Source organism: Haemaphysalis longicornis, unplaced genomic scaffold (assembly GCF_048455015.1).
Source record: "Haemaphysalis longicornis isolate Haplotype H1 unplaced genomic scaffold, Haemaphysalis longicornis Haplotype H1 scaffold_2, whole genome shotgun sequence".
In the NCBI taxonomy this organism is placed as follows: domain Eukaryota; kingdom Metazoa; phylum Arthropoda; class Arachnida; order Ixodida; family Ixodidae; genus Haemaphysalis; species Haemaphysalis longicornis.
In genome coordinates this window covers 165,256,487-165,283,577 of record NW_027526295.1, presented here as the reverse complement: position 1 = coordinate 165,283,577, position 27,091 = coordinate 165,256,487, and the positions used below count along the sequence as shown (strand labels likewise).

General features: G+C 47.8%; 2 protein-coding genes across 5 annotated transcripts in view; one reads left to right on the top strand and one right to left on the bottom strand.

Annotated features, from left to right (window-relative positions):
- LOC144169436 (uncharacterized) overlaps positions 1-19,994 on the bottom strand; it is a 63,602-nt gene extending 43,608 nt beyond the window's left edge. For 2 of the 3 annotated variants that reach the window (XM_077698587.1, XM_077698590.1), the window contains exon 1: positions 19,327-19,994. In XM_077698587.1, the coding sequence (XP_077554713.1) occupies positions 19,327-19,474 (148 nt within the window). In that variant the 5' untranslated portion in view covers positions 19,475-19,994. The remainder of the gene's footprint in view (positions 1-19,326) is intronic. The other variant, XM_077698588.1, reaches the window with a different exon arrangement.
- Positions 19,995-20,122: 128 nt separating this feature from the next.
- Rps17 (ribosomal protein S17) lies at positions 20,123-26,962 on the top strand. 2 transcript variants are annotated; one of them, XM_077698594.1, is made up of 5 exons: positions 20,123-20,260; positions 20,523-20,674; positions 21,085-21,190; positions 25,093-25,158; positions 26,862-26,962. In XM_077698594.1, the coding sequence occupies exons 1-5, from the start codon at positions 20,258-20,260 to the stop codon at positions 26,928-26,930; spliced, it is 396 nt and encodes a 131-aa protein (XP_077554720.1). In that variant the 5' UTR covers positions 20,123-20,257; the 3' UTR covers positions 26,931-26,962. The 2 variants fall into 2 exon arrangements, with proteins under 2 accessions (XP_077554720.1, XP_077554721.1); XM_077698595.1 differs by having other exon boundaries at positions 20,253-20,425.
- The last annotated feature ends 129 nt before the right edge of the window (positions 26,963-27,091 follow it).

Here is a 27,091-nt window from a genome sequence, read left to right as displayed (position 1 = left end):
AGGATTTCATTGCATTAATGACATAAATTTCTTAAATTCCGTCTCAAAATTGGTTTCGAACGCCAGGTTAACTCCTGTAAAGTATACTTCTTAGCATGCTGCGGCGTGTGACACGAAGACAACTTACGGCCGCCGGTCTCATTCAATTGCTTAAATCCGGTTCAACGCAAGAGAGGGATTCAACAAGAGGGGTTCAGTAGTGTCACTAAATAAGGTCAGTGACACTAGGGTTCAGCAAGAGGGTTCCGGTTCAACGCCTCAGCAAGTGCGCGATTGCTCCTCCCACCGGCGCTTGTCCGGCGTCCAATTTGCGCACGCCGTGTGGCAAGAGAAACTTACAATCTTTGAGTACACTTATACACTACATGCTTCGTCCCTTCCCAGTTTTCAGATGGCCCGGGATTTTTTTCTTTCATACTTCGCAAACGTAGAGAAATTTGCGTACTACTTCTAACGCTAGAAGCGTGCCTAAGCTTGAACTGAAATTTTCAGATTTTCACGCTCGTTAAACACAGTTTCCATTAAGTGGGAGGCATTCCCTCCAGCAAGGCCGGCACCGACAAAAAAAAAAAAAAAAAAAAAAAAGAACTGCCTAACGACGGCCGCAGTTACGGTCCCCGCAACGACAAGCCTGATTTCCGTTGTCACAGTTCAGCCGTTAATGGCGGACATCCTGGGTTTCGCGCAGCGTGCACCTGCCGGAAGCGATTCCGTTATGCCAACCCTTGCAGTGGGTTTGTGGAACTCGTTCGTAGCTGCATTCTGCGTTAAACTCATGTAATTGTCACCACACTGCTCGGCACAAGTCTAGAGCGTTACCATACGTTCCAAATGAAACCCCTCCCCCGAAACATTGCCCACCCCCCTATATGGGGAAATATTCAATTGACTAAACGATCCCAAGATCGCCCATCCCCTAAAATTGCGCTAGCTTCGAGGCCTTCGAAAGCTCGGGGAGCTCCCTCCGCAAAAACGTTTCGCGGCAGCGAACACCGCTGATGTCTCGATTTTAAACAAAGAATACACAACCTGCCCGGTTTTCTTAAAAACTTGATATCTCCGCAGTTTTGGTTAGCGGTGCGGACACTTTCTTGCAGTTTTTCGCAACTTACCCGAAAGTTCGCTCATCCTGTATTTTTTAAATTGATATCTTTGTAGTTTGGGTGGGCATTCTTTCGGAACTTTACGGTAGTTCATTTTTAAAACTCTCCGCAAACTTCAACGAAAGAACACCAGGCGCTCATCGCAGCTGCCCACGAACCAGCACCGTGACAAAATTCAACATAAAGCGCCGACGCGACTCTTGGACGCACCGTAGGGCGATGCCAACGTTACTATCTAATAACGTTGGGCGATGCTACGTTTAGAGTAGGTTACCTGGGTGTCTGTAACGTGCCCTGAAATCTCGACACAGAGGTGTTTTCGTTTTTCGCCTCCAACAGAAAAGCGGCCCCCGAGGCCGGGATCGAACCCACGTTCATGGGCTCAGCGGCCCAACTTTCTAGTCACTGAGCCACGGCGGCGGGTGACAGCGCAGTGAGGTGGCGACGTCGCGCTGCGTAGGAAACAGTCTGAAGCTATCTCACTGTTTAAATTGTGTATGTTGACTTATTTCACGATCAGTATTTGTTTAGGCACAGTATCTGTTTAGGCACAGAAAAGCACAAGTAGTGTGGGGCGTGGCAGGGTATGCAAACTTGCTCACAAAGCTCACACATGGACTAGGCACTCTTTTAAACATAGCCCCGACTTCAGGCCCGTTCACACTTGGGACGAAAGCGAGCGAAAACGACGGGAATTTTGTCGCGCGACGAAGCGACGAAATTCCCGTCGCTTTCGCTCGCTTTCGTCGCAACTGTGAACGGGCCTTTATGCATGTTCAGACAACCGACGCTACAGACATATCGTGAGCTATGGACGTAAAAAAAAAAAAGAAAGAAAAAAGAAAAAGAAGAAGAAGAAAAACGGCATTTTACGCAGTTTGGTTGGCTGAAAAGTGAAATGACGTAATTTTTTAAATATATTACGACAGCTTCGACAACACTCTGAACATGCCGTGATGACCACGCGTATAAATAACCGTCAGGTTAGCTCCCAGGCCTGCAACACGCACGTCCTAGAGGGGCCATGCAGACAAAACACAAGTTTGTTCTATTCGAAAGATTCGGTGTTTTTAGTGCCCTCAGGGCTTGTCCGGCAACAAACGATGCTTTATTCACTCAGAAATTAATGAAACTAAGTCTAAATTTTGATTTCCCGCCAAATGTGTTTCGTGACGTCTGCCATGACGTAAAAAGGTCAGGTCTTCAAGCAAAAGTTCGTGCGCTGTTTAGTCTGCAGCGGATTGCAGAACGCCTTGTTCACATTAATCCCTCATAGGCCTCCTGCGCTGGAGTTTTGCGACATGCAGCGCCCCTAGCGGCCGACGCCTCTGGGTAGTACAAAGAAGACGACCCTCGCCGCCATGGAGGAAAGAAAAGCTTAGGAGAGGCCCTGACGTCACACCCAGCGCAGCCGGAAACGCCATTTCTGTAAGTCGAATGGCGGACCATTGGCCCTCCATGCCATTGGCGGACTCTTTTTGCCTTCTCTCTCGGTGCACCTTCTCCGCCTCCTCCGTCCTGTATCGCCTCTCTTGTCGTCTGCATCTGCCAGCGCCGAGCCGGCGGAAATCAGCTGATAGGCAGGTAGAAGGCCGTTTTGCAGCGCGTGACCGTGAACCTAAACGCGCGGTTACACTGTTACACGTCTTCAGTGTGGCCGCAGCAGGTTTGCGAAGCGGCTCGCTCTAACAATGCCGCAATGCTCGGTGCCAGGCTGCAAGTCGCGATCGGTACCCAAGGAATTGGGCGTCACTTTCCACCGGTTAGTGCATCATTCCGCAGAAAAGTATTGCTGTACCACGGCCGCTTGATGGGAACTAGGTCCGGCCTGCCCATTCGCGCGCCGGCAATGGGCAGGCGCGTGAATGCGGAGTTGTCAGTTGCCTCCGCTACTTTCGGCGGGGGCGCCACACATCGGTGACGGCTCCCGCAGCCCTCGCTGCGGGGCGCCTACGGAATATCGACGATCATCGTTCCTTTAAAAGTCGTTCACTCGTGTTCTAGCACACGTATCTGGAAAATAATGAAACCACAATTTACGGCAACGATATATCTTCAATGTCTAAGAATTTCATCTGTTTGATGGCGGTAATTCTTGTTCGAGGTTTAAAAAGACAAGTGCGATGCGGCCGCTCCCGCAACCCAGTTCCCGCGATGTTCGGGAATATGACTTTACATCATGTTACAATGCTAATTCGGTTTAAACACTGCAGCCCGTTTGAGCTGGAAAATGAAACTTCATTACTGCTGCCATTCACCATGCTAATTGAAGGACAATTTTAACACGGCCGTGTTCTAACTCTGTCAAACACAGGCTCCGCAGCACCAGGGCTGTCGCATGTTTGAATTCGGGCACGGTAATTTTACTCCGAGCCGAATTTCCCCAAATGCCAAGAATATGTAGGTCACACTTATTTGTAAACTGTTCATTTACTTCTTAAACAGGGACGTAAAATGCTTAGATGCGCTGCAAACCTCACTGCTTTGCGTGAGAGAAACACCTGTGTGCTATCGGTAATGTCTTGGTGATCAGCTGTCTTCGTTCCGTATCTCGTTTGAATCGTGGTTTGATTTCGTATGTGCGGCCGAGTTTCCCGTATGTGTGGAATCTGATGTGTGTAGTCTGATATGCCGCTTGGGTGGATATTCATAGATTTAATAACAACTGCTTGCGAGTGAGAACTTGTGTATTTTTGCGTGATTCTATGTTGTCTACCAATTACGCTTATTGTCGTTTTTCATTATGAACAGCATCGAATTAGCTCACCTTCCATTTTTTTTAATAATATGTACAGGTTAACTTCAGCAGGGTGGGACCGGAATTAACGCGGGCAAGCAAAAGGTTGCAAGGATTAACCCGGCTTGCAGCATGGCGCGTCGGCGACGGGCGAGGGCATGGAAGCGAGGTTTATGGTTGCCGCTGGTACTTGCGGTGGGGCGCCACGTATCAGCGCTGACTCCGGTTTGGGCGCGAAAAGCAGCTGCGGCGGGAGTATTTCCTGCTACCCCCTCCTTTAATGCCCCTTCCCCTCCCCCTCGGGCCTGATAAGGTGTCGGAACCCCACGCCAGACAGTTCCGAGCCCCTTTTCACTACCTCTTCCTCCCCCCCCCCCCCCCCCCCCCCCTTTTCAAATACCTCAACGCATCGCATCGCGGGAGTTGAAGCCGCGTGAGCGCTTTGCTTTTCGTTTCGCAGAATTCCGTGCACTGCGCGTGTAATATAGCGTACTAGTGTGCTTCTGGCTATGAAATGGCCAAGAACTGCTGCGTGCCGCACTGCAAGTCGAATTCCTCGAAAACCCCGGACGTTTGCTACCACGAGTTCCCCGCCAAACAGCAACTCCGACGCGTCTGGGTGCACAACATCTCCCGTCAAGAATCGAGAAGGGCAGCAAATGGAAACCAAGCTCCAGATCAGTCGCTTGCTCGCTGCACTGCAGAGAGGATGACTAAAAGGTGGGATTGAAGCGCACTGAAGCAACCAACAGCTGTGCCGACAAGATTCCCGTCGTACCCAACGTACGTGCAGCCGGGAAGCCAGAAAAGGAGGCGGGCGCTTGTTCGGCCGCTGCTCGAGGCGTGTGCGTTGGAATCTCAAGTAAGCAATCAAGGGCACGTGAACACAATGGTTTCAGAAAATGAAACGACTGAACGATCAATTCTGGGCTTAACTGGGAATGAAGAAAGAGATCAACCGATGCTACCGCACTCACCCACAGAGGCAGACCAAGTCCTGTACGCTCTCACGGACATGCAATCATGCGGCCAACGTAATTTTGAGACTCAAGAATGCCAGACTTCGTTGGAACTGACAGGGTTTATGGATTATACCAAGAGTAATGTCCGCCGCCTTCAAATGCAAGCAAACAGACCAAACGAAAAACTACAAAAACTGCAAAAAAGCTGCGACGAATTCCGCGAAGTAGTGAAGAAGTTCGAGGAGGATCGCGCTGTAGGTAGCAGTTGTGAATATTCATGACGCCACAGAAGAGGGTGACAAAACGGCTAGGTTTCTACTAGAACAGGGCAGAATTTCGACAAAGCCAGACCAACATGGCAATAAATGAGGTCATACTTGCGTTCGCTCTGTCCGCTTCATTCGTGTGTCCTCCATAATCTTGTGTACCCTAGCTGTAGCTTAAAGCGCGGTAGAACAATATTTCCAAAGCAAATGAACCAATGGACCGTAAAAGGTATTAAGATTATTCCAGTTTTCTTTGAAAACGCAGTTAAAACAAGATGGGAAAATATCCAGTCGCATTTGTCAAACGCGAATTGAGAAATGGGCGTGTACGACCCAGCATGACACATTTATGTGAATTTTACGCACACGCAAGGTATAAGCTGGTACGTAATAAACAGAAATGCGGGTGCTCCGACTAGCTTGCCACGCCAAATATTATTCCTGAAAGCCTTGGGAAAGTCTTTAGAAAGAAATCCGCCTATTGCGCTCGACGTTAGCACTGCGCCGCGTGCTAACATCGCATGCGGTGCGCTCAAAGGAAAACAAATGCAGCGCTGTGCCTACTTCGGAAATACTAGTTAGTCTGTGACGCCTATATTGTGAGTTTCCGCCTCACGTATCACCGCATATGATTATAAATTATGAAGATGCTGACTTCAGCCGTCGGTGCAGTCATGAACAACTTACACCGCACTGAAACCCTGACCGCGGCCGGCAGCCGCCGCTCCTCTTTCACCGATGATTAGCGCCACGACTGACGCTGCGGCGGAAAGGGGGACTAGCGCCGTCACCGGCGGAGAGGCGCGTTCGGCAGGCCGGACCTAGTTTCCATCGAGCGGCCGTGGCTGTACATTGGTGTGCATTCATCCTTTGTTTGCAATCGCCGCCGTTTATAGGTTCCCAAGCGATGGAGAACGCCGCAAACAGTGGGCGAACGCCGTGCGGCTACCGGACTGGAAAGTGCCCAAGTTTGCGTTGCAGTTTCACTGGCAATCCCAGCGATGACTAGTCAATTAAACGGCCGTTCTATATATATAGGTAAGCAGTACTTCATGCAGATTTCACGCTAAAAAATTGTGGAATGTTTTTACCGTTGTTCGCGTGCCTTCGATAGAATTTTTTGCGAAGGAGGAGGAGGAGGAGGAGGCAAAACGTTTTATTGAGTAAAAAAATGAGAGGGTGGGTGGCGTCAATAAACTTTTTTTCGCCAAGTTTCAACTTGTCTCAGTGTCAATAAATTCAAGGTGATATCAGTTGAAAACGTTCATACCCTAACCTCGCAGTATGAAGCGTTGAAAAGCGAAATCCAGAGCGAGACCACAAAAAGATCCAGATTCCAGATCCAGCACTCTTCCAGTCAACAGACGGACACCTACTAAGGTAATAGGACGATGGAATTATATCAACTGGGAATCTACCTTGTAACAGTTGCTAAGGCGCTGCCGCGCATTGCCGGCCTAGCAAACTATATATTGTAGCGGCGATAACCAAAAAATTGAGTTGCGAATCGTTCGGTTGCAAGTCGCCTACGTACTGCACACCGTGTATCACTTCCCGAAAATCTACCTGACGGGTGTCCGCGCGTACGACGGGACGGCGCGTTCACGATATCTGCACTTCAATAGGCGCGTCGTGATCGCGACCGGAGCAAAAGCTTGACGCGGTACAAGGTGCACTTGCAAGTAGAAATTAAATGACATATTCACATCGGCGCAGCTGTCGCAACTCGCAGCATCCTTTTCGAGTTCCGCAAGACCACAGCGCAGCAAAGCGAAGCAGCAATCTTCGCGATCGGACGACAAGGCAGGCGCTGCCTTTCCTCCATGACTGGCGAACGGCGGGCGGGCTGTTGCTAGGACGCCGTTGCTAAGCGACTTCCAATGGCCGCCGAAAACACGTGACTTCCTCCACACTTTTGCCAATGCGCGGGGATAGCTGGGGGCCTCTCCTAAGCTTTTTTTTCCTCCATGCTCGCCGCCCTCCATGTGTTTTCAATTACAAGCCAGAGTAAAAGTTGGTTGTGGCGCTTTGTGGCGTGTTTAAATGACTGCATACTGCATGAAATAGCCCTTAAAGTAGCTGCAGAGGCTAAACAAAGTAATATCGGCTAAAAGAAGCCGATTTGTCGGCTTTCTTTTGAGCGAGCTGTCGCGGTGGTCGCGGCGTGGGACAGTATCGCCAGGTCGGGTGGTTTAACTGTTTGACGACAGTTACAGTTTTTTCTTCTTGCGTGCGGTCGACAAAGGAAAGTTCACGAGTAGCATAAACACGGAACGCTGCTCATCTTACATCCTGAGGTAACTGCAAAAGGTTGCTTCATCGGGAGCATGCAAGCGAACGCAAGAATTGCGCAGCCGACTCAGCTGACACTGCTGGCCTAGCACCGCCTTTGAAACGAGTGGAAATTTCGTTTCGTATTTTCGCAAACTAAATGATTCTTGCGCGAAGTTTTACGCCGCACGATTTACGAACGGCAGGGTACATGTATACTAGCGAATAGGTGGGGCAATAGCGCCAATTAAATAAACAAATTAAGCGCTATTCGCAAAACACGCACAAAATCACACACCAACTGCCTGCAGAGATGTGTACTTCTATAACATCACATAACACAGCCGCATACGCGGTGCGAGGCCACGAATATTTATATACGATCATCACTGACTGTGTTGGTTTTCTAGTGCAGGGGTCGTCGAATGTGAACGCCGACACGCCAGTTTTGACTTCAAATGGAGTTAGACAGCGAGACAAGAACAGAGAATTGGCGTCCTCCAGTTGAATTGCCCCCCCCCCCCCCCGCCCCCACCTATCCTCACACTTCGCCAGATTATTGTCAAATATTATTAGAAATTCGCTGAATTTTGCATTCAAAGCCCCCTCCTTCTCCTCCTCCCCCCCCCTCCGATTTGCCGTCCAGCCCTCCGCCGTGTCGGCTGCATGGAACTCGGCCGTTGCTGACCCTCATTTTCGGCTATTAAGTGCGAACTGGGAATGTATGCTGCAAGAGCGTAATTAAGTAAAGTGAGAGCAAACAAGGAAAGCGAGCGGCCTCTTAGTTCGCCCGACCACTTTGTTTTACGGCCACTCATTTGAATCGGAATCGCAAAACAGATTTCACGCTTCTGACGGTCGCGGCATTTTGTCACTGAAACACGCAACAAAACGGCAAGCTAACGCTGCACCATGTATTCGTAACGGCGACGCAAACGAGCACTGTTTAATGAAAGTGCACGCATAGTGTGTAGGTACGCAAAAGAGCGGCGCACCGCAGCAGGCGAGCCTGCGGTCCGCCGGACTCGCTGGCTTTTTAAAGCGCGATCATCAGATACAGGCTAGGTCCTTCCCACACCCTCTCCTTCAAAATAAGATGTTTCCTGAACGCTACACCCGAAATTGCCCCTTTTGTAAAAAAGAACTCGGCACGCTCCGCCACATAATCGGAGAATGTGATTTTTCCAAAAACACCCCTCCACCCCTCAACCATTCCCCCACTACCCCCTCCCTCACCGAGCGATGGGAGACCTTGCTGATCAGCCCCTCTCTGGAAGACCAAATCAAGCTGGTTGCCAGGGGACAAGAGGCCAGAGAAGCATATGGGTCTCAAGAATAGGGAACCACTCCCATCGACGACGCCGGGAAAAGACGTCGTAAAATCGGTTCAATAAAGTTGTTTCTCTCTCTCTCTCTAGATCTAGAACTAGAAATTTTACTTAAAATTTCACTTCGTACGATCATCGATCGGTGAACCTGCGAGTAGCAGACGCCGTCACGGCCCCGGCACTTTCGTCGGCGCTGTAAACGTGTTTAGCGCTGCAAAGCTTTTCCCCTAATGCCAAGGTGATCGCTGAAATAGATCGGATGCGTAGGGGATGAGCTGGTGACCACGTCGCAAAATAATCGGGAGCGTCGAGCTCATTTTGCTTCTGTCAACACGGGATCCTATGGGACCCGCGCAGCTTTGTACTACCCGGAAGTACTGCCCGGAAGCCGCTTGCGCAGCGCCCCCTGGGCAGCGCAGGAGGCCTATACTGCGCCAAACCGCTGTCCGCCTTTGCTTGGTTTATTACCGCACTGGCACCTGGCTTGTTTCTGTTACGGTAGCAAGTAATCGTTTCGTGAAACATGGGTATCAACAAATAGGGTCACGTAAAATTATGTCGCTTACGCCAATCGGCCAGTGTCGTGTGAGACAACCCCAAAATGCTGGACTGCTGTGCAGTTATAACAACCATAGTTTTGGGTTGAATGTCATTTGATTGATTGATTGATTGTAGGGTTTAACGCGCCGACGCAGCGCAGGCGATGAGGCGCGCCGTAGTGGAGGGCTCCGGATTAATTTTGACCACCTGGGGATCTTTATCGTGCGCCGAAATCTCGTACACACGGGCGTTTTTGCTTTTCGCCTCCATCAGAAAAGCGGCCGCCGCGGCCCGGAATCGAACCCGCGACCTCGTGCTCAGCAGCGCAACGCCTTAGCCACTGAGCCACCGCGGCGGGTTGAATGTCATTTGACTCTAACGACACAGTTGAGCAGCTACACGACGTTTTTCAAATGCCTTTGGATGAAATGCCATTTGAGTCAAAGGAGCACCACTCAAGACATTTGAGGTTCTTAAAGGCCTTTGAAACGCGAACCGTCGTACTCTAGGGAGAAGTTTCTGCATGACATAACTACAAAAACAATTATTTACGAGTAAAAATTGGGGTTTAAAGTGCGCAATCTTCATAACTTCTCACTTGTTTTTGTTTTCTCTCACACTCTACGATCACAAGATAACTTGGTACTCTCAACACCGGCGCTGCAAAAAAAAAAAAAAAAAAAAACATCTGGCTCTCAGCGAATGCTTTGTGCGCGCTTGTAGACATAAATTTGATCGCTAATAGCTGTTTTTCTTGCTCATTTTAATTCTAATATTAATTTTTTGTTAATAACGAAACAGGGCTGTAGTGGCGACACCAAAACATGGCGGACGAACGCGGAAACTAGATCAGCGAAACTCCTTCCAGTTCGAATGGCATTTGAAATTTCGAAGGTCATTCGGCAGAAATGTCCTTTGAAACGCTCGTGTAGCACAGGTACTGCACTGGTGGTCCACCGATTGTCATTTCGTCTCACTACATGGTCAACCAGAGTCCATTTGTTATCAATCTCAGTAGGCGAATTTATCCACCGCAACGCGCGCCTGTGACCGGCCCGCTAGAACCTTTTCGACGCGCTCCAGTCCAACGTTACTCCAGTCCGTGATCGGCGGCTCGTTCGGGCGGCAGCTGCTATTAATTACGCTTATGCGTGTGCAATCGCTTCCGCGTCGTACAGGCCGACAACCGACACACTACACGCGACGAAGCGGCACCAAGGCGAATTTTTTTCAACCCCTTGGAAAGCACGGACCGCCAGACGGCGGATATCGTTTCCCCCACCGCCGTCCGGCAAATTCACAAGAAAGGCGCATGCGCGATACAATTCAAGGCTCAGGTTTCACGAAAATGAAACTATCCAGCTGTCAGATTTGCGTCTTACGGAGAGATGCGCCAGGTTGCTCGCGTGACGAGGCGGCGGTGAAACGCAAGCTTGGAGCTTCTGACACGTCGGCCGTAGCCGAGAAAAACGCATTAACATAGAGGGTAGACGCGTGACTTGAAAACACACAGTACAGCGCTTTTTATTGAAACAGCGACCTTCTACGCAATAGAGGCCTCATTTTCCTGTAAATGTGAATTTTTTTAAATATAATAAGCTATCGTCGCCAACTTTTAGCGGCGGCAGAGCCTTGGCTCTGCCTCACGGGAAAAAAAGATGACCCACCCGTAATCGTGATTTTCTCGCACCCAGCTTTGCAGGGAAAGAGACAAAGGGAATAGGATGATGAGGACGCCTCCATACCCACATTTTAAGCCACACAAGCGTAGATGTTCTAAGCAACCGCGACTTCGGTTTCGAGCCTTCGCTTACTTGGAGCACCTGAGTTTCGCTTGGATGTGACTGAACGAAGAATACTACATGTTTCACACAATGAAGAAACAGGTTGCGGCAGACCCACGAAAATTCAACCAAAGTGCACACATGAGGGATGTTATGCTCGATTTACAGGTTGCCTTCATTTCCACCGAAAACTGCAAAACAATAAATCCAAACAAAATTCAATTTCAAACTCTTATGCCTAACAACACTTGAATGGCGCGAAATCTAAAGAAATAATTTCGCTTAATTCCTCTCCTGAAACTTTGAATTTTATCTGACTGTTACAATTGCCTGTTCCAGAGTACAGTATTTTCTGGCCTTTAGCAGCTGTTGACTGAGCACAGAAGTTTCAGGACTCCATTTCATTACAGGGCAGCTGCAACAGAATCCCCTTTCAATTAGGTGTTGTGAAGAGAAGGCACTGGTTCGCACTGCATGAAGCGTTCAGCATTAGCTACCCTTGCCGGACTGTGAGGCTGGCTAGGTGCCCACAGTTTCAAATCGGCAGGGCACAACGGTGACTACAGCGCAAGGCTAACAATGTTCATTACCGGCACAGTCCCCTCCGTCACATGTACTGTTAGGGCTGTGCAAATAAGGAGACTACCGAACGGAAATCTATTGAAAGGTCGCTGGCTAAAGAGTGCCCCCTTTTGGACGAGGAGGCCGGTCTAATTAATGCCAAAAGTGATGTCAAAATAAGAAGTGACATCATTAGTGATACCATGACAGGGAATGTGCTTGATTCAAATTAAGGCATTACATCTGCCTCCGGTGGAGCCATCATCTGTAATGTCCATGCAGTGAAGCGGAGTTCTGACTGGAGACAGACCGAAATAAGAAAGTCCTCATTACTTAATTGTTCTGTGCACTTTATCAAACATTACAAGGCTTCATTCACCATTCATATACAGGTGACAAGAGTGTCTACCAATGATTTCTTTTATTCTATTTTTTTTTCTGTGTGGGTGGGGGGCAGGAGGAATTATGAATACCCGCCGCGGTGGCTCAGTGGCTAAGGCGCTGCACTGCTGAGCACAAGGTCGCGGGTTCGATTCCCGGCTGCGGCAGCCACTTTTCTAATGGAGGCGAAAAGCAAAAACGTGTGTGTACGAGATTTCGGCGCACGTTAAAGATCCCCAGGTGGTCAAAATTGATCCGAAGCCCTCCACTACGGCACGCCTCATTGCCGACGAGCGCGTTGAAACCCTATAATAAATCAAATTAGGAATTATGAATGATTAAGGAAATGTGTATTTTTCGCTCTCAAACGCTGCTCAACGATAAAACATTGCTGGTCGTTCATTTATAATTTTCTACCTGCACTTCCAACATAGCAGACTTCTAATGTCTTGCAGAATACGTGCAGATGACACAAAGTAGAAATGGGAATTGCAGATGAGTGTTGACAGCAGATGTCCAATTTGCGCAAGGTTGTTGGGTTGTCAATTGCGAGCGAACAATAACTTTCAGTTGTCTTATTTGGACAATAAGCCGAGTCAGTGCCCCTGTCACACCCCCCCCCCCCCCCGAACCCGGAAACTTCACAGGGGGCTGCCCCCCTTGCATACGCCAGTGCTGCCACAGCCCTGGCAGCTTGGAAAGACCAGGGAAGAATGGGGACCTAAATAAGGCACTTAGATGACTTGTACAAGGTATACATGGACAGGATAATCTTCCACAATGGCGAAGTGTTCCCGACTGGAATGGGAGTAAAACAGGGAGCCACATTTCACCAAAATTTCACCACATTTCACCTGTCTGGCCGGGCTTTCAGGAAGCTTGGCTGGAAGGGGCAGGATTACAAAAAAAAAAGTGGGAATATTTGAGCCACTTGACATTTGTGGACGATATAGTCTTGTTCGGCGGGCCTGGAGAACAACTGCAAAAAATGCTGCAGGACCTGCACTCGGAAAGCTTGGTTGCAGGTGAAAAATAAAAGTAATGCTACATAGCCACGCAGGAAGCACCATCTTCATCCAAGGTAATGAAATGCTAGAACAAGTGGACAATTAAAGAACCCTTGGACTAATTGTCAATGCTGGTCTCAACTACAAGAAGAAAACCCACTGCAGAAGTGGTAAGAGTTGGCGTGCGCTAGGCAAGCACTCTCAAGAACCCTATGCTACCTCTATCAAAGGATGATCTACAACTAATGTGTACAGCCAATGATGACATATGTGGCAGGAACTTGGCGCCTCACTAAACACCCGGTAAGAAAACTTCGGTCAGCTCAAGGAGCCATGGAACAAAGAAAGATAGACGTAATGTTCAGGAGCAGGAACCAAGCATCGTAGGTAAGGGAACGAGCTCAGGTGGAAGATATTATAGTTGAAATTATTAGAAATGGAATTGGGCATGTTGCGATGAAATGACAATCAGTGATCCTCTAAAATAACAGTGGCTACAGAGAGAGAGAGAGAGAGAGAGAGAGGCGGGGCCAGAATTAGGGGAAGACCATCAACTTGATGGAGGACATAAGAAGATTCAGTGGCAAACAATGGAGTTGGGAAGAAGTGCTGCTTGCTGTGCCAGTGGGTTCACAATGACGGCTGGGAAAAAAACCAGCGAAAAAATTAGATGCAAACATGAAGGGGAGAAGAGACAGCACACGTTGCACAAGCAACTGACATTTAAAATGATACAGCCAGTGAACAATCAACCGCCAAAGGATGTGCAATGCTCTTAGCAACTCCATCATTGTACCTCATTTTTATGCCTTAGCTTCAGCTCAGCCCTGTAGGAAAGCGACCTCTTCATCACCCGGAGAGAAAGAAGGAACACTGACGGGCGTTTCTTCCTGCTGTTGATTGGTGTGGACTGCTTCAAGTATGTTCCCCTCAGTTTTTGTCCTGCCTTTGCCAAGAATCATCACAATTTCAAAAAGACACGCACACTTGCACTGACAGTGAAAGGAAAGACGACCAGCTCCTTGAGAATTGGTCGACGCACAGTGCTCGCATAACCAGTCGTTGATGCATCAATCAACCTGGGATGCACTGAATCGGAAGGCGCAGCACAGGAGTGGCTGGAGGTCTACGGGAAGGGTCTTTGTCCCGCAGTGGGCGTAAGCAGGCTGGTGACTCAGTGCCACCAAATTTTCTTGTCATCCCTTCATCGGTCATCCACCTTCCTGCACTTTAAATCGCATCTCTCGGTCGTCCCTCCTGGTCCACCACTTGTCATTTCTCCCCATTTGCATGCCGGGCTCAACTCTTAAATGCAGGCAGAAATGTTTTCCACTGGAGTATTTCCCTAACGGCAGACTCTTTCCCATCCCTAAGTGATGCTCTGAACATCCTTCTTTCAACGACTCATGGGGCAGACCCAAGTATGATTTCAGTTAGTAGGTTGCCAAATCTGTGCCCTCGCATTCATCACCGGAAGAATGCTGTTTCACATACACATTTCAACAAAAGAGTAGGTTTGATTTTCTCACAGTTTATAGAGCTGTTATTTTTGTAGTGGTTGTGTTCTGCATTTTTTTTTCATGTGCATGGATGTGTTTGTGCAAGTTAGTAGGTTGCCAAATTTGTTCTCCTGCATTCATCACTGGAAGAATGCTATGTTTCACATACACATTTCAACAAAAGAGTAAGTTTGATTTTCTCCCAGTTTAAAGAGCTTTTATTTTTTGTAGTGGTTGTGTTCTGCATTTTTTATTCTTTTTTTCATGAGCGTGGATGTGCTTGTGCATTTACCACACCTTCCAAAAGAGGCCATGCAGACAAAATGCACGTTTCTTTAATTCGGAAAGTTGCCTCGTTTGAATACCACTGACACCACTTTTAACACGGACTTCACTCAATAAGCCATACAATTAAGAAAAAAGGGAATGGCCATGCGACTCACTAGCTCCTTTCCCACAACAAAACCTATGATATCATATGCCCAGCTGTGCGACCGACTGAGGCCGGCAAAAACAAACACAAATTAGGCAGGGCTTATACGCTTGCCGAACGAGCTGTTTGTACTTAAATTTAGGGCACATTCTTTTTATAGCTGTAAGAATTGTGGGGTGAACAATTAAAAGTTACGAATGAATACATAAACACCGAAGGAGTTTGTGCGGCACTTTGCCGGCTAACACTGCTTAACACAGCCATCGGACACGTTGGACTTGTCTGACACAACACTGACCAACTGGCATATGTGGCACGGTCATTAACATGACCACGTTTGTCGAGTCATAGCTTGCGTTTTAGGAAACGATCAGTATGAACCCTAATAAAAATATGGCAGCTGCAGAAGTCTGGCCATAAGCAAAGTGTGAACACTGGCACTTCAGTGGTATCGCAGCACCACCTATGACAGTGGACGATAAACTGACCTAACGGCCGTCTGTGAGATGGTAGCCGCCCTGGTCAGCAGGCTATCTTTTGTTTCAAGGCCCTGCTCTGGATACGTCATTGTCGACGTCTCGGAACACACGATCTAGTGGAAGAATTAAAATTTTGACCTAAAAGGTTTAATTTCTCAGTGAATAAAGCACCGTCTGCTGCCAGAAAAGCGCTGAGGGCACTACACAAGCCGAATCTTTCGAATAAAACAAACCTGTATTTTGCCTACATGGCCGAGCTGCATAGTTCATGGACATAACCACTTGTATTTTGTTTCCACTATTTTCAATACGGGATAGTTCCCACTCAAGAACGGCACCACCTCATGTAGTGTATCACTCCGCCAAAGAGCCAGACCCGTGACGTCAGTGCGCGCGCGTTTTGAAAGGGGTTTGCTATGAATGCGTGATATTGTCTGCCTTGTTTCACGCAGTTTGTTTGTCGTCACTGGAGTTGTTTATGAGCATATTAAGTCCAAAAAATCACGGGAACGGCTCACGCCATGTTCAAAATATTCCCAGTAACGCCATAATTGCGCCGCGCAGAGAAACATCCGGCTACGGTGATAAGGCACAGCGGCAACTTCCAGTGCCGTTCTTAAGTTGTCACCGAGTATTACACTGCCATCAGGGGGTGGGTAATTTATGGTTCAAAGTGTTCAAGGGTCCCCAAGGGGTGGGAAAAAATGGCAAACTTCGCGGTTTGGTGCAAAATTGTTTAGGCCTCCTGCTGATTTCCCCTGATTGAAAGAGAGATTATCTATTTCAATTATAAATGCTTCGAAAAGACTTTGTTCCATAATGCGCATAATCCTGAAGCCAGCTCACGGCTCTTCAGCCTGAGGTAAGAACGTTGCACTCGCCCAAAACCATGCATCGCGTGGAGCGACGAAGCAGACCCAGCTCATGGACACAGAGAGCGGCCAGACTGGGATTTGTTGAAAGGCCAATGGTCAAGATCTTATCAACAAACTGTCCCAGCAATACGCAGGAAAACGCTTGTAGAAACGTATATTTTTCTTTCTTTTCTTAAAACATGAATCAAAAGAGAACAGATGGTAATATGTATACATGCCCCATTTCAAGGTTGTATTTCTGCGAAATGCATAACGTATTTTCTACGCTGTGTTGATGTAGAGAATTTTTGTTAAAAGGTAAACTTATTCCACAATTTAATAGCAGAAAAGGTGTGTGCAATATGAATGATTTTCCTGCTCTTACTGCAAAAATGGAAACGTATTACCTGCTCTGTGTATGACTGTGTGAACAATCTGTGCATAAATGAAAATATATATGACTGTTCATTCGAGGGTATTATTAAAAACACTTCTGGGAAAGTTCAGTGCCGATATCATATTGTATAGGTGCCACCTTTTCTGTAAGATTTAGCTCCCAGCATGATGAAAACATTGGAATAATAAACCACTTAAATTATGTGCTGTGCTCAGTCGGCATATACAATATACATAATATACCAATGTTTGTATAGAAATGCTGCCTTAGGAGAGCTTAAATTTCTGTTGCTGGATGAAATCACAAGATAGACGATTTGTAGCATATTTACTGCAGGGATGTGCAAACAGTTTCTGAAAGAGGCCCACCCGTCTAATTCAGCAGTGCTCACATGCAGGCACCCAAAGCGTGCACTGCTAAATTAGTGAAGCAGACAGAGGAAGCCATTTTTCACAAATATGCTCCCTGATTTTCGCGAGAAGATGTCTACTGAAACAAGGGTAAACTGTGCTAAAGGTTAAGACGAACGGAAGAAACACATACGGTATTTGCAGTGCACTTCTAAGGGTCGTATGTATTTATTTCTTTTGTCCTAACTTCTCACCCAGTTTACCCTTCTTTCAGTATGAACCAATCAGCCCGACAAATATTAATGCGGTCAATGTCTCTTTGTGTCCTAGTATTGTTCAATTCCGATAAAAAGCTCTCCACTTGCTCTGCCAGAAAGCAGAGGCCCAGGCTATGTTCATATAAACACTCTGGAAATTCTTCGAGTAAATACAGTGTGTGTTTTTGTAGTGAATTCTAAAAAGCGTCTAAAAAAGTTTCAAGAATAACAAGAAGGTAGAGTGAGAAGGAGGGGGGGAGGGGGCTTGTTTTTTAAACTGGGCCCTCAGCAATGTTAATGCGGCCCTGACTGCGATCAGAAATGCAGCCTCGTGGAGAGGAATTGAATCAGCAACCTTGTGCAAGCAGCCCCGTGTGCCACTGCAGCATGTCTCATATTAACAAAAGAGTTTAAGATCTAAATCACCAGAGTGCTAGGTATGGGAACGTTATTTTCAACTTCATGCATCTCGACAGCACCCCCAAGACCCTCCCTCACGCTTTGCCATGCACACTTCTGCGTGTTTTATACCTCGTCTATGTCCATATCATTCCTGCCCCCTCTTTCTATACCCTGTCAATGCCCCTGCAATTTTTCTGCTGCAGTGTAACATTTTTGCTTGTTTCTTTCTTTCTTCATTCCAATATTTATTTATTGCACTGTCACATAAGCGTAAGGGTGGCCACGTTTCTGTCTAGCCGTGCACATCACTGGGTGGGCAGACTCTTTGTGCAAATAAAACTATGACTGTGAGAGTAGGGGGCGTTTGAATCCCTGCTAACAGGTCTCCCTAAATGCTGATTGTATGAACCGGTAGGCAGACCTAGGACTCCTGTCGCTACACTCTGGCGGAGTCCTCAATGCCCCCGTGGCACCGATCCACAGCAGTTGATAAGAGTAAGGATGGGTTACGCACTCCTACAGTGCTTACAAATGCCTGTGCCAACAAGAGTGCTGGCTCTGAGCGTTTCCATCTGTACGCGTTCACGTGGCCGCAAACTGCGCGCGGCGCGTCTGTCAATGTCCGCTCGCTGTCTACTTAATGCCAAACGCATTTGTCCAGACGGAGGCAATCTCCGTTGCGTCGCCCTCCGCCGCGCGCTTCTGTGCGACGCAATCTATTATTAACAGATAGGGCCCCTGCTACCCGCATTTTCGGCCAAAGGAAGCCGAGCAGAGCGGGGCGTGACCGTCGCGAGCAAATGCGGATCTCGCCGCGCGGTCCGACGCTGGGAAGCGCGCGCACCAAGACCGTGATCCGCCGGCCGCCGCAAAGCGCACGTGGTGTCTTGTTTAACATGGCGCTCAGCCGCTTCCACCCATCGCGCTGTTCGAACACACGACTAGACGGAAAAACAAAAAACAAACAAAAAAAAATCCCGCTGAGCATGCTAATGTGGATGATCCGGTTCACAAACCCCGCGAAACTTTTAAGCTGTCGTCAACACGAGAAATCCAACAACAAAGCTTTCTTTTCGCTATTTTACGACGGATAACAGTGCAATGAGAGACACAGGTAAATACTACTATATGGATGCAGCAGCCAGGGCTGCGCCACTTTTGTATGTCAGCACCGTTTCTCTAAAAGCTTCGATCAGATTAGCTGGGGAGAGAGTATCGCACACGTAGCAGCCCAACCAACAAGTTAGCATTAAGAGAACTGCGGCTTCAAGACTCCGTTAAAACCGTGCCAATGAACCTTTACGTGGTCGTCCTTCGCGCCTCGCACGGACAACAGCTGTTCATGCAACTCCGCGAACTTGGCTGCGCGCTACGGGTACAGCTGCGAAGGGCGCGCACGAGTCTCAGGCGAGAGACTTAATTCATCGCCAGCTTTTATAGATCCCCGACTGACAAGCAAGCTTGGAAGATGGCTCATAGCGGCATTCTTTTAGTCATTAACTTTTTTTTATGCGGATACGGACAAACACCACCTCGCAAAGTTTCGCTCAAGTTGGCGCCTCTACAGCGTCCATGCCGGAGCTCCACTGAGCATTTATAACATGCAGTATTGGTTTTTGAACATTGGTTTTGAACAGTATGAACATTTGAACTACCATGCTTGCATACGTAACGCAGTCATCCAAAGCACTCCCAAAAAATTTTGAAAATCTTACATTTTCTCAGGACCTTCGACCAAATGTCCACGATCTTCCGATGGTGGGCTCGGTGATGAATTATCCATAGTGAGAGCGTCTGCACGCTGTCTTGCGTGTTGGTGACGGTGGTCAGCTTCTTCACAAGATTCGACTCATTTATCGACATGATGCTGGCTGAACCGTGCTTCACAGTTTCCGCGGGCGCAGAAAACGAACGGTATCAAAGCATCGCACACACTCCACAAACTCGCACTGCGAACCTAGCGACCTGCACCTCCGAAGCGGGAAACGAGCTACTGCTGCGAGTGCTTGCTGCACTGCAAACGAGCAGCGATCGACGACCGATGCTTGGCGCCAGAAACTCTTCACTTCTTCGTTGCCGTCTCGTTTAGGGGCTGGGACGACGATGCGCTCACGACATCGGTGCACGTACCACTTAGCGTCTACTAGGCCTAAGCGCAAACGCAGGGCGACGGGGCCCCAGCGTTAGTCGAACATTCTACGCTCGGCGTTGCAGGTGTTCTGTTCTCTCTGCGGCGCCACTCTTGCGTCATATGCCGGGCACTTTGCAAGCGTGGATCACTAAGCACAATTCGGCCTCACTCTCCCCGTAAACCGGAGATAAACAGAATTACGGTATCGGTTGTCGGGCTTCCAACTTTCGATGAAAACATCGCCACCATTTTAAAAGTCGACTGATTTAGAACTTTCCCGAGCAGGGGCGCCTACAGCCGCATTAAAAATGTAAACAAGTAAATTTACGGACCTTCACCTGTGGCTGAATATTAAATTTAATGTTTTATTGTTTGTATAAATTGTGTACCTTATGCATAAAATTACAATCTTGAACCATTCTTGACGGTTGACATAACTCATACTTGGACGTTGTTGGCGCAGGAAAAAAACGCGTTGACAACACTGGGCCTTTCCTCTCAAGGAGCTGTACAAAATGGTGTGTATTTTGTAGTCGCTTCTCGTCAAATCTGTACTAATCAATCAGTTATTTTGATTTAGTAGTGTAAACCTTGTCAATTTATGTTCATTTGAACTTGTTAATTGTCTTTTACCGGCTATTTTTGGTTCTGTATAATATTGCAGACTTATTTTTAGTGGCATGGTGAGCTTGTGCAGCCGCTCTCTACAGTTCATTTGTTTAAGTTACGCGGCACCCTTTATTGTGATTGACGCGAAAAACTTTCTGTGTCTTTGCGCAGGGTCGCGTTAGGACCAAGACCGTGAAAAAGGCCTCGCGCCTCATCATCGAGAAGTACTACACAAAGCTCACCCTCGACTTCCACACCAACAAGCGCATCTGCGAGGAGATCGCGCAAATTCCCAGCAAAAAGCTCAAGAACAAGATTGCTGGGTGAGTGTTCCGTACTGCGTTCCTACTGCACTGCGATCGGCGACTTCAATTGCTACATGTGCAAAGTACCGAACACGTTTGCGCTGACACGGCTTTCTCGGCCGGCGTCGTACCCCTGCTACTCCCGATTCCGTTACATTTCCCTCGTGTTTCGGCATTGCGGCAGTAAACGCATGTTTGTATAAACACGAATAGTGCACGGATGTGTCGTCTAGCGAGTCGTGTTGGGACAGTGGTTTACAAGCGTCGACAGCGTGCCGTGGGTACTACTGGTGTTCATGTTCATCCAGTACCGCCGTAAGATAGTCCTTGTGTAGTGCTATGCGACGGCAAGCATCAGCGTCGGCCCTTCGCTTAGGATAGTGCGATAAAGTGTAGGAGTGGCGCCAACCCTGTGTTTCGGGACCCAGGTTCGTGACCCACCTGATGAAGCGCATCCAGCGCGGACCGGTGCGTGGCATCTCCATCAAGCTGCAGGAAGAGGAGAGGGAGCGAAGGGACAACTACGTGCCCGAGGTATATGCCCGCTTCTCCTCCTTTTCATCCCATGTTCAGTGCCGCCAGGTGCACTGGGCATTCGTGTGGAACGACATGGGTATTCGCCAGGCGATCTGCCCTTCCCGCCGTTAGTGTGCCGGCACCTTGTCCACCCATGCTGCCGACACTGCCCGAGCAGATTCCCATATCTGTACACTTCTGGCTTTGTGCGGGACTATGAACTTTATGTGGGGCTGTTGTTTTTCTGCAAAGCCCGTTGGGTGTACAAAACTGGGTTGCTCTTGCTCAGTATTCTTGAAACTGGCATTTTCCAAGTGCAGGCGTTTGTAAGAGCATATGTTATTCCGGTGCCATTGCCGGTGTAGTGCTGGCTGCAAGAGCTTTTTGGGCATTGTTGACAGAACAGTCCCTAACACATCCCAGAATTGCGGGCACAGCTCTCACTCGGGTCATTCGAGGGCAGACACTAGCCCGTGTAACACTTGATCCACATATTGCCAGTAGTGTCTTTGAGCAACCGGGGAAGTGCACACATTGCTTCGCGTAAATTTCTACCCCCTTCCCCCCTTTTTTTTTTTACAATTGGGCCATGAGGGCACCATACACCCTTGCGGGAGTGATGCTGAGTGAGTACGGGTCTGACGGGGAGGATACTGGCTTGCGTTCTTTTTATTTTTATTGGGCGTAAGTGTACGGATTCTCTTGCAAATGCGTTAACTTTCTAGTGTGGGCCATCCTCTGAGCTCAGTTTGGTACTAGTAGAGACAATGTATTATTACGTGCCTGGTTGCGATTAGAACCTTGGTTATTGGTGGCCAAGATTGTCTTTTTTTTTTTTTTTTTTTTTTTTTCGCGAGGGTATTTTTGAGAGGGAGCATTTCAGCGGAGAAGTAAGCGGGAGATTGTGCCGTCACCGCAGGCAGACATCCGCTCGGCCAGTTCCATCGCTCACACGGAGGATGCGACTGTCCGGCGGATATCACTGGGCCTCCTCAATTTACCAGTCCGCAGGCAGTCGGAGGACTGCGTTCGAACCGGAAGTCCCATAGGAATACATGGGAAGCGCCGGATCGAGTCTTGGGCAGTCCGAGGACGATCCGGGATTGATAATTGAGGAGGCCCACTGTTTGCAGTCGCCAACATATACAGAAAAGCAGAGCTGCCGTAGCACTGTCGATTCCGTGTCAGGGCAGTTTCTGCTAAAGCCCTTTACTGATCTCGTGAGCAGCTCAAAAAGCAGCCGTGGACCTGATGCAGGGGCTGCGAGTGTGAATTGCTGCCGTGGCTAGAGAACTAAGTGCGAGGCAGAGGGTGGGGAGATGCACGCTGGGAGCAGCCGGCTGGCTAGAGATGTTAGGCTTAACACTGCGGCGGGTATTCGATTGCTGCTCACGTAAGCGGTGCAGATGACGATTTTTAATGCAACTTGCCATCACATCATTACCCCCTTTCTCCTATGTTCAGCTTTGTTTGCACCTTGAGTCCCATTTAGTGGAGTGATCTCTTGAGCTACCTGCGCCTGCCTGCGTCCCTTCGCAGCTGCCGCCCGCACAACCGTACTGGTGTTACACGCCGCTCCCTCAGTGCGCCTGTTGTGTGCGCGTTGCGTTTTCACTTCCAGTGTAATAAAACGCAATAGCGAGAAGAACTGCAAGGAATTGTTTGCAGTTTGAAGTGATCATGAAAATTAAATATAGTTATGTTGCATTTAAAATGCTGCCTTTTCCGAATAATAATAGCAACAATGAGCAATTAGGCCAGATATTTAAAAAAGCACATGTAGTAATGATTTACCAGCTACTTTCCCGCCCAGGACCTTATGTTGTCCTAGGGACTATAAAACCAACAAGGGTCATAACCGTCTGTGGGATACTTTCTCCTGCTCCCCTCCCTTCCCAAATTGCAATCTCCTCTTGGGAATCGTCCATCATCCTGAATGTTTAACCCGTAGAGTTTAGCCCATGTGCCGTCGAGTCCCCTTGATACATTAGCAGTGGACATGTTTAAATCCCAGAGGCCTACTGCTTTCATCAGTTGTAGCATGAGAAAACTTAATTCTACAGCAACCAGGTAAATGCTACCTATGAATTCGATTGTTTGGCCGCCTGGGATAATTTGTTGGCACTCACCTACTCGCGGGTGTGAGCCAAAACTTTGCTAACAGTCACGCATTGAATTAAATCTCAGTTCAGTCACTCATTATTACTCTGATCACTGGCATGCATTTTTCGATGGCTATTACCGATGTGTGCTTCGCTATGAATACATCTCCGTTACGCCTGATCGCAGCCTCCATTCCGTCCACTAAGCTGCGGAATCTTATAACAGACTATGCGATTGCAAACTGTAGGGTGATTATTAAACTGCCGTTGTTGAGGGGAAGGAAAAGGAAAGGAAGTGCGCTGGGGAGCTCATCAGCATACAACCCAGGGAAAAGCAGGTGGAGTAGAGGTTGAGGGAGGGGGGGAGTAGAGGGAAGGACTCGTAAGACCGAGATGGAACTCTTTTGAGTGGGCGCTCTTTAATTTGCCAACAGCAGCAGAGCAGGGAGTTAGATTAGTCAGTGAAGCGCATATCCAAAACCAAAAGTTTCCCTGAAAAGACAAAAAAGTGCAAAGTATTAGCGCCGGGCAAATGAAATACTGCAGAACCGGTCTGCCTGTCTGCATGTGTCGTCTACTTCTTTAGTGCCGTTTTTTGTTTAAGACGACATATGTAGGGCCTGCAGGGTTGCGGGATAGTCTTGCAAAAGAGGGAGTTGACGCAATATGCTACAGCTTTTTTTGCGAAGTTGTCTACTTTACGCATTCTGAAAATCTGATTATTAAACCAGGCACCGCGGCTCTCACTGCATTCGCTCTGATGACTTGTTTGGATATGTTTAAGGTCAGATGAAGGAAGGGATGTCTAGATAAAAATCTACTATTTGGTGTTTTGCTTCTTCAGTGGTTCAATGCAACAAAAAAGAGCAAATTGTTCGTGGGGGAACTCAACGTGGAATAATTTAACACCAAGTGCTGGGCCCGTGAAAACACACTTGGCAAAAAATATTGGCTGGGCCCGTGAAAACACACTTGGCAAAAAATATTGGCGCGTTTGATTTCCCCCAAGCTACTCCTGTGCTCTGAGGCTCACCGCACCATATATTGAAGGCCGGCCGAGCAATTAAGGACACCTGGGGATCTTTATGTGTGTCAGTCTCCACACATGGAAGTTTTCATTTTGGCATCCGGTTGTGGGGATCGAGCCCACATCCTTGTGGTCAGCAGCCAACAGCTTGCCCACCGAGCAGCTTTTGAGGGTCACACTTCTCAAGTATTCACGCTCTACAGGTGTGCGCCCTTGTATGCAACAAGTATGCACATTGTGGGTGTATGCTGTTGCGGCCCAATCGTTGTTATGCAGTCGTAGCGAGGGAAGGCAAGGCGATGTTTCGTATTGTCTGCAGGCTGCCGAGAGCGGCATTTCATTTGCTCAGCCTTGCACTCTGCTTGTGCTACCAGCAGTAGCATGTCTTCGCAACATTGGTGCACATACCTTCTCTGATAATGCGACAACGAAGAGAGCGTTGATAGTGTTGACTGATCTGAAGGGAAAACTGTGCGAGAAGTTGTGAAGTTGATGGTGTGTGAAAGACAAAGCCCTGAATTGCGTTGACCGCGCATTATCAACTTCGGGTGGCCAAACTGTTTCGTCATGAACCGGTAACCACTATTTATTTTTTCAGTTCACTTCTGGTTCGGGTTTAGTGTGCTCGAAAAATACCTGTTCGGGTTCAGTTCCGGGGAAAATACTGGTTTGGTTTAGTTCTGTTCGGGTTTGACACCCTGATTTTGCAATGGTTTTTTTCCGTCGTCACCTCCAGTGCAGCATGTAAATACAGACTTGACATGGATTTTTGTTACTTACCTTCTGCGTAGATCTCCGCACTGGAGCAAGACGTCATTGAGGTTGATGGCGACACCATGGAGATGATGAAGGCATTGGTGAGTCCTTGTTCTTTGTTTGGTTTCTCCGTTAGACATGAGACATGATAGCTAGCTGTAAAAAAGTTTCTTTATTTTGTAGTAAGTGGTAATTGTAGTTGAGTCTCGGTGCAGCAGCCATAGTTTTACAAAGGTGATGCTTGATTACTGTAAGTGAATTAGTGTGTGTGTGCGTGCGCGGTTTTTATCTCAGCAGAATGAATAGTCTTTCTTGCCATTCTATACAGAATACACGTGATCGAAAGCCCTGTTGCAGTTATCGTGGCATTCTGGCACTAACTGCAAAAACACTTGTGCTGTTTTACTTCTGGGGATGACTAGTATTACGCAGTGGTGTCAGTGAAATTCGTAGCATTTTCTGGAAAGTAGCAAGTGTAAACAAAGGCATGGATGAAATTCAGGCTTTAATCTGAAGTGGTTGACTAGGAAGAAAAAAAAAGATTGTGCCCTGAGGCACAGCCTTACCAACATTGGTAAACAATATCAAATGACTGCAAGACATGCAAAATGGCAGGAGGACCTAAAACTAACTGGGTGCTTGTTGCTGAAATCTCTACTGTTCTCCAGTTATCTTTTTGCTGACATCAAAGAAGTCCACTGCAGATGAAAGCAAATAATGACCATATCCAGTTGTAGCATAAAAGGCCCTCGTTTTCGAACACAACTGTGTTTCTCAAGCAAATGTCAAAGGTTTTTTGTAAATACCTGCTTAAGTTGCTGCCATGTAGTTTACTGTCTGGCGAAACAAATTATAGTTTAATAGTGATAGACGGTCTTTCCAAGTAAGAATTCTCTACTTGTATGGAATAACTCGTACAGAGGTTATATAAGTGCTTGGTCATGGACAGCTTTGGCAGGACTGGTGAAGGGCCATGTATAAATAGCAAAGACCCAGCTTGAGTGCGAGAGCAGTAAAAACTTACCGGTGAGAGTGCTGGGCGGAACTGCTATGCGAATCGACAGGCCCCACGCAGCGCGGCAGAAATGAAAGCGGCATTGAGCCTGCTTTGCTCTTGTCAGGTGTTGTAAGCTCCCTTTTGCAGCGTTTAGTCAAGTAGCACAGGATCGCTTTCAGCAAACGTGTAACTACTGATGCTTCTCTTTTTTCTGTGTTACAGTAGCAGGATAACAAAAGCAGACAATGCTGCAATAGCTGAATCTACTGCATTCTTCTAGCGAACTGCCCCAAAATTTTGACTTACAAACGCTGCATAAAAGAGCAGTGCTGACAGCAGAGCACTGTTCAAAACGGGAATGTGCGCACTCAAATTTTTGCAGGTATAAAAATGCTGTTTAACAGTACACACAAAAAGAGCAGTGCTAACTGCAAAGTGCTGCGTTCGGAACAGGAACATCTGTGATGCAAATAGCCTTCAAAAATTTTCTTTTTGAAGTTTGTAACTAACAGAAAGGCAGCCATGAGGCAGTCGCTCATGTCCAACAAGAAGGTTGGACTCAGCGGCAAGCAAATGCTGGGAGCCACTGTTCTTCTAACATAAACAGCCAATGTAGAGTAGTGGTTTGGCGAAAATCCGCATCTGGCTGGTGGCACTTGCAGGTTTAAGAGTGGGCATATACCAACTCCTGTCAGCCCATAGAAATGTGCAAAGCACAGCTTTATTTAGATGTGCACGTGTAATGCCTCGGGCCTGCCATGGTTATTAAACACTTTTTTTTTTTTTTTTTTTCTCTTGTGCTTGCAGGACATGGCTGGCATCTCCGGCTTGCAGACGACACCCTTGGGGCCTTTCCGGGGCGGACAGCGCAACTAAGCTCTTCATGAGAATAAAAATGTAAAAATGCCCGTCTGCCAAAGGTCTTTTGCACTATTCAGTGATAGCAGCCAGTTGTTGTTGATGACAGCAACATCATGGTGTGCCTGTGACAGTTTTTTCTTTCTTGAACTTGATGAGCTTCCTGATTATTGACCTAT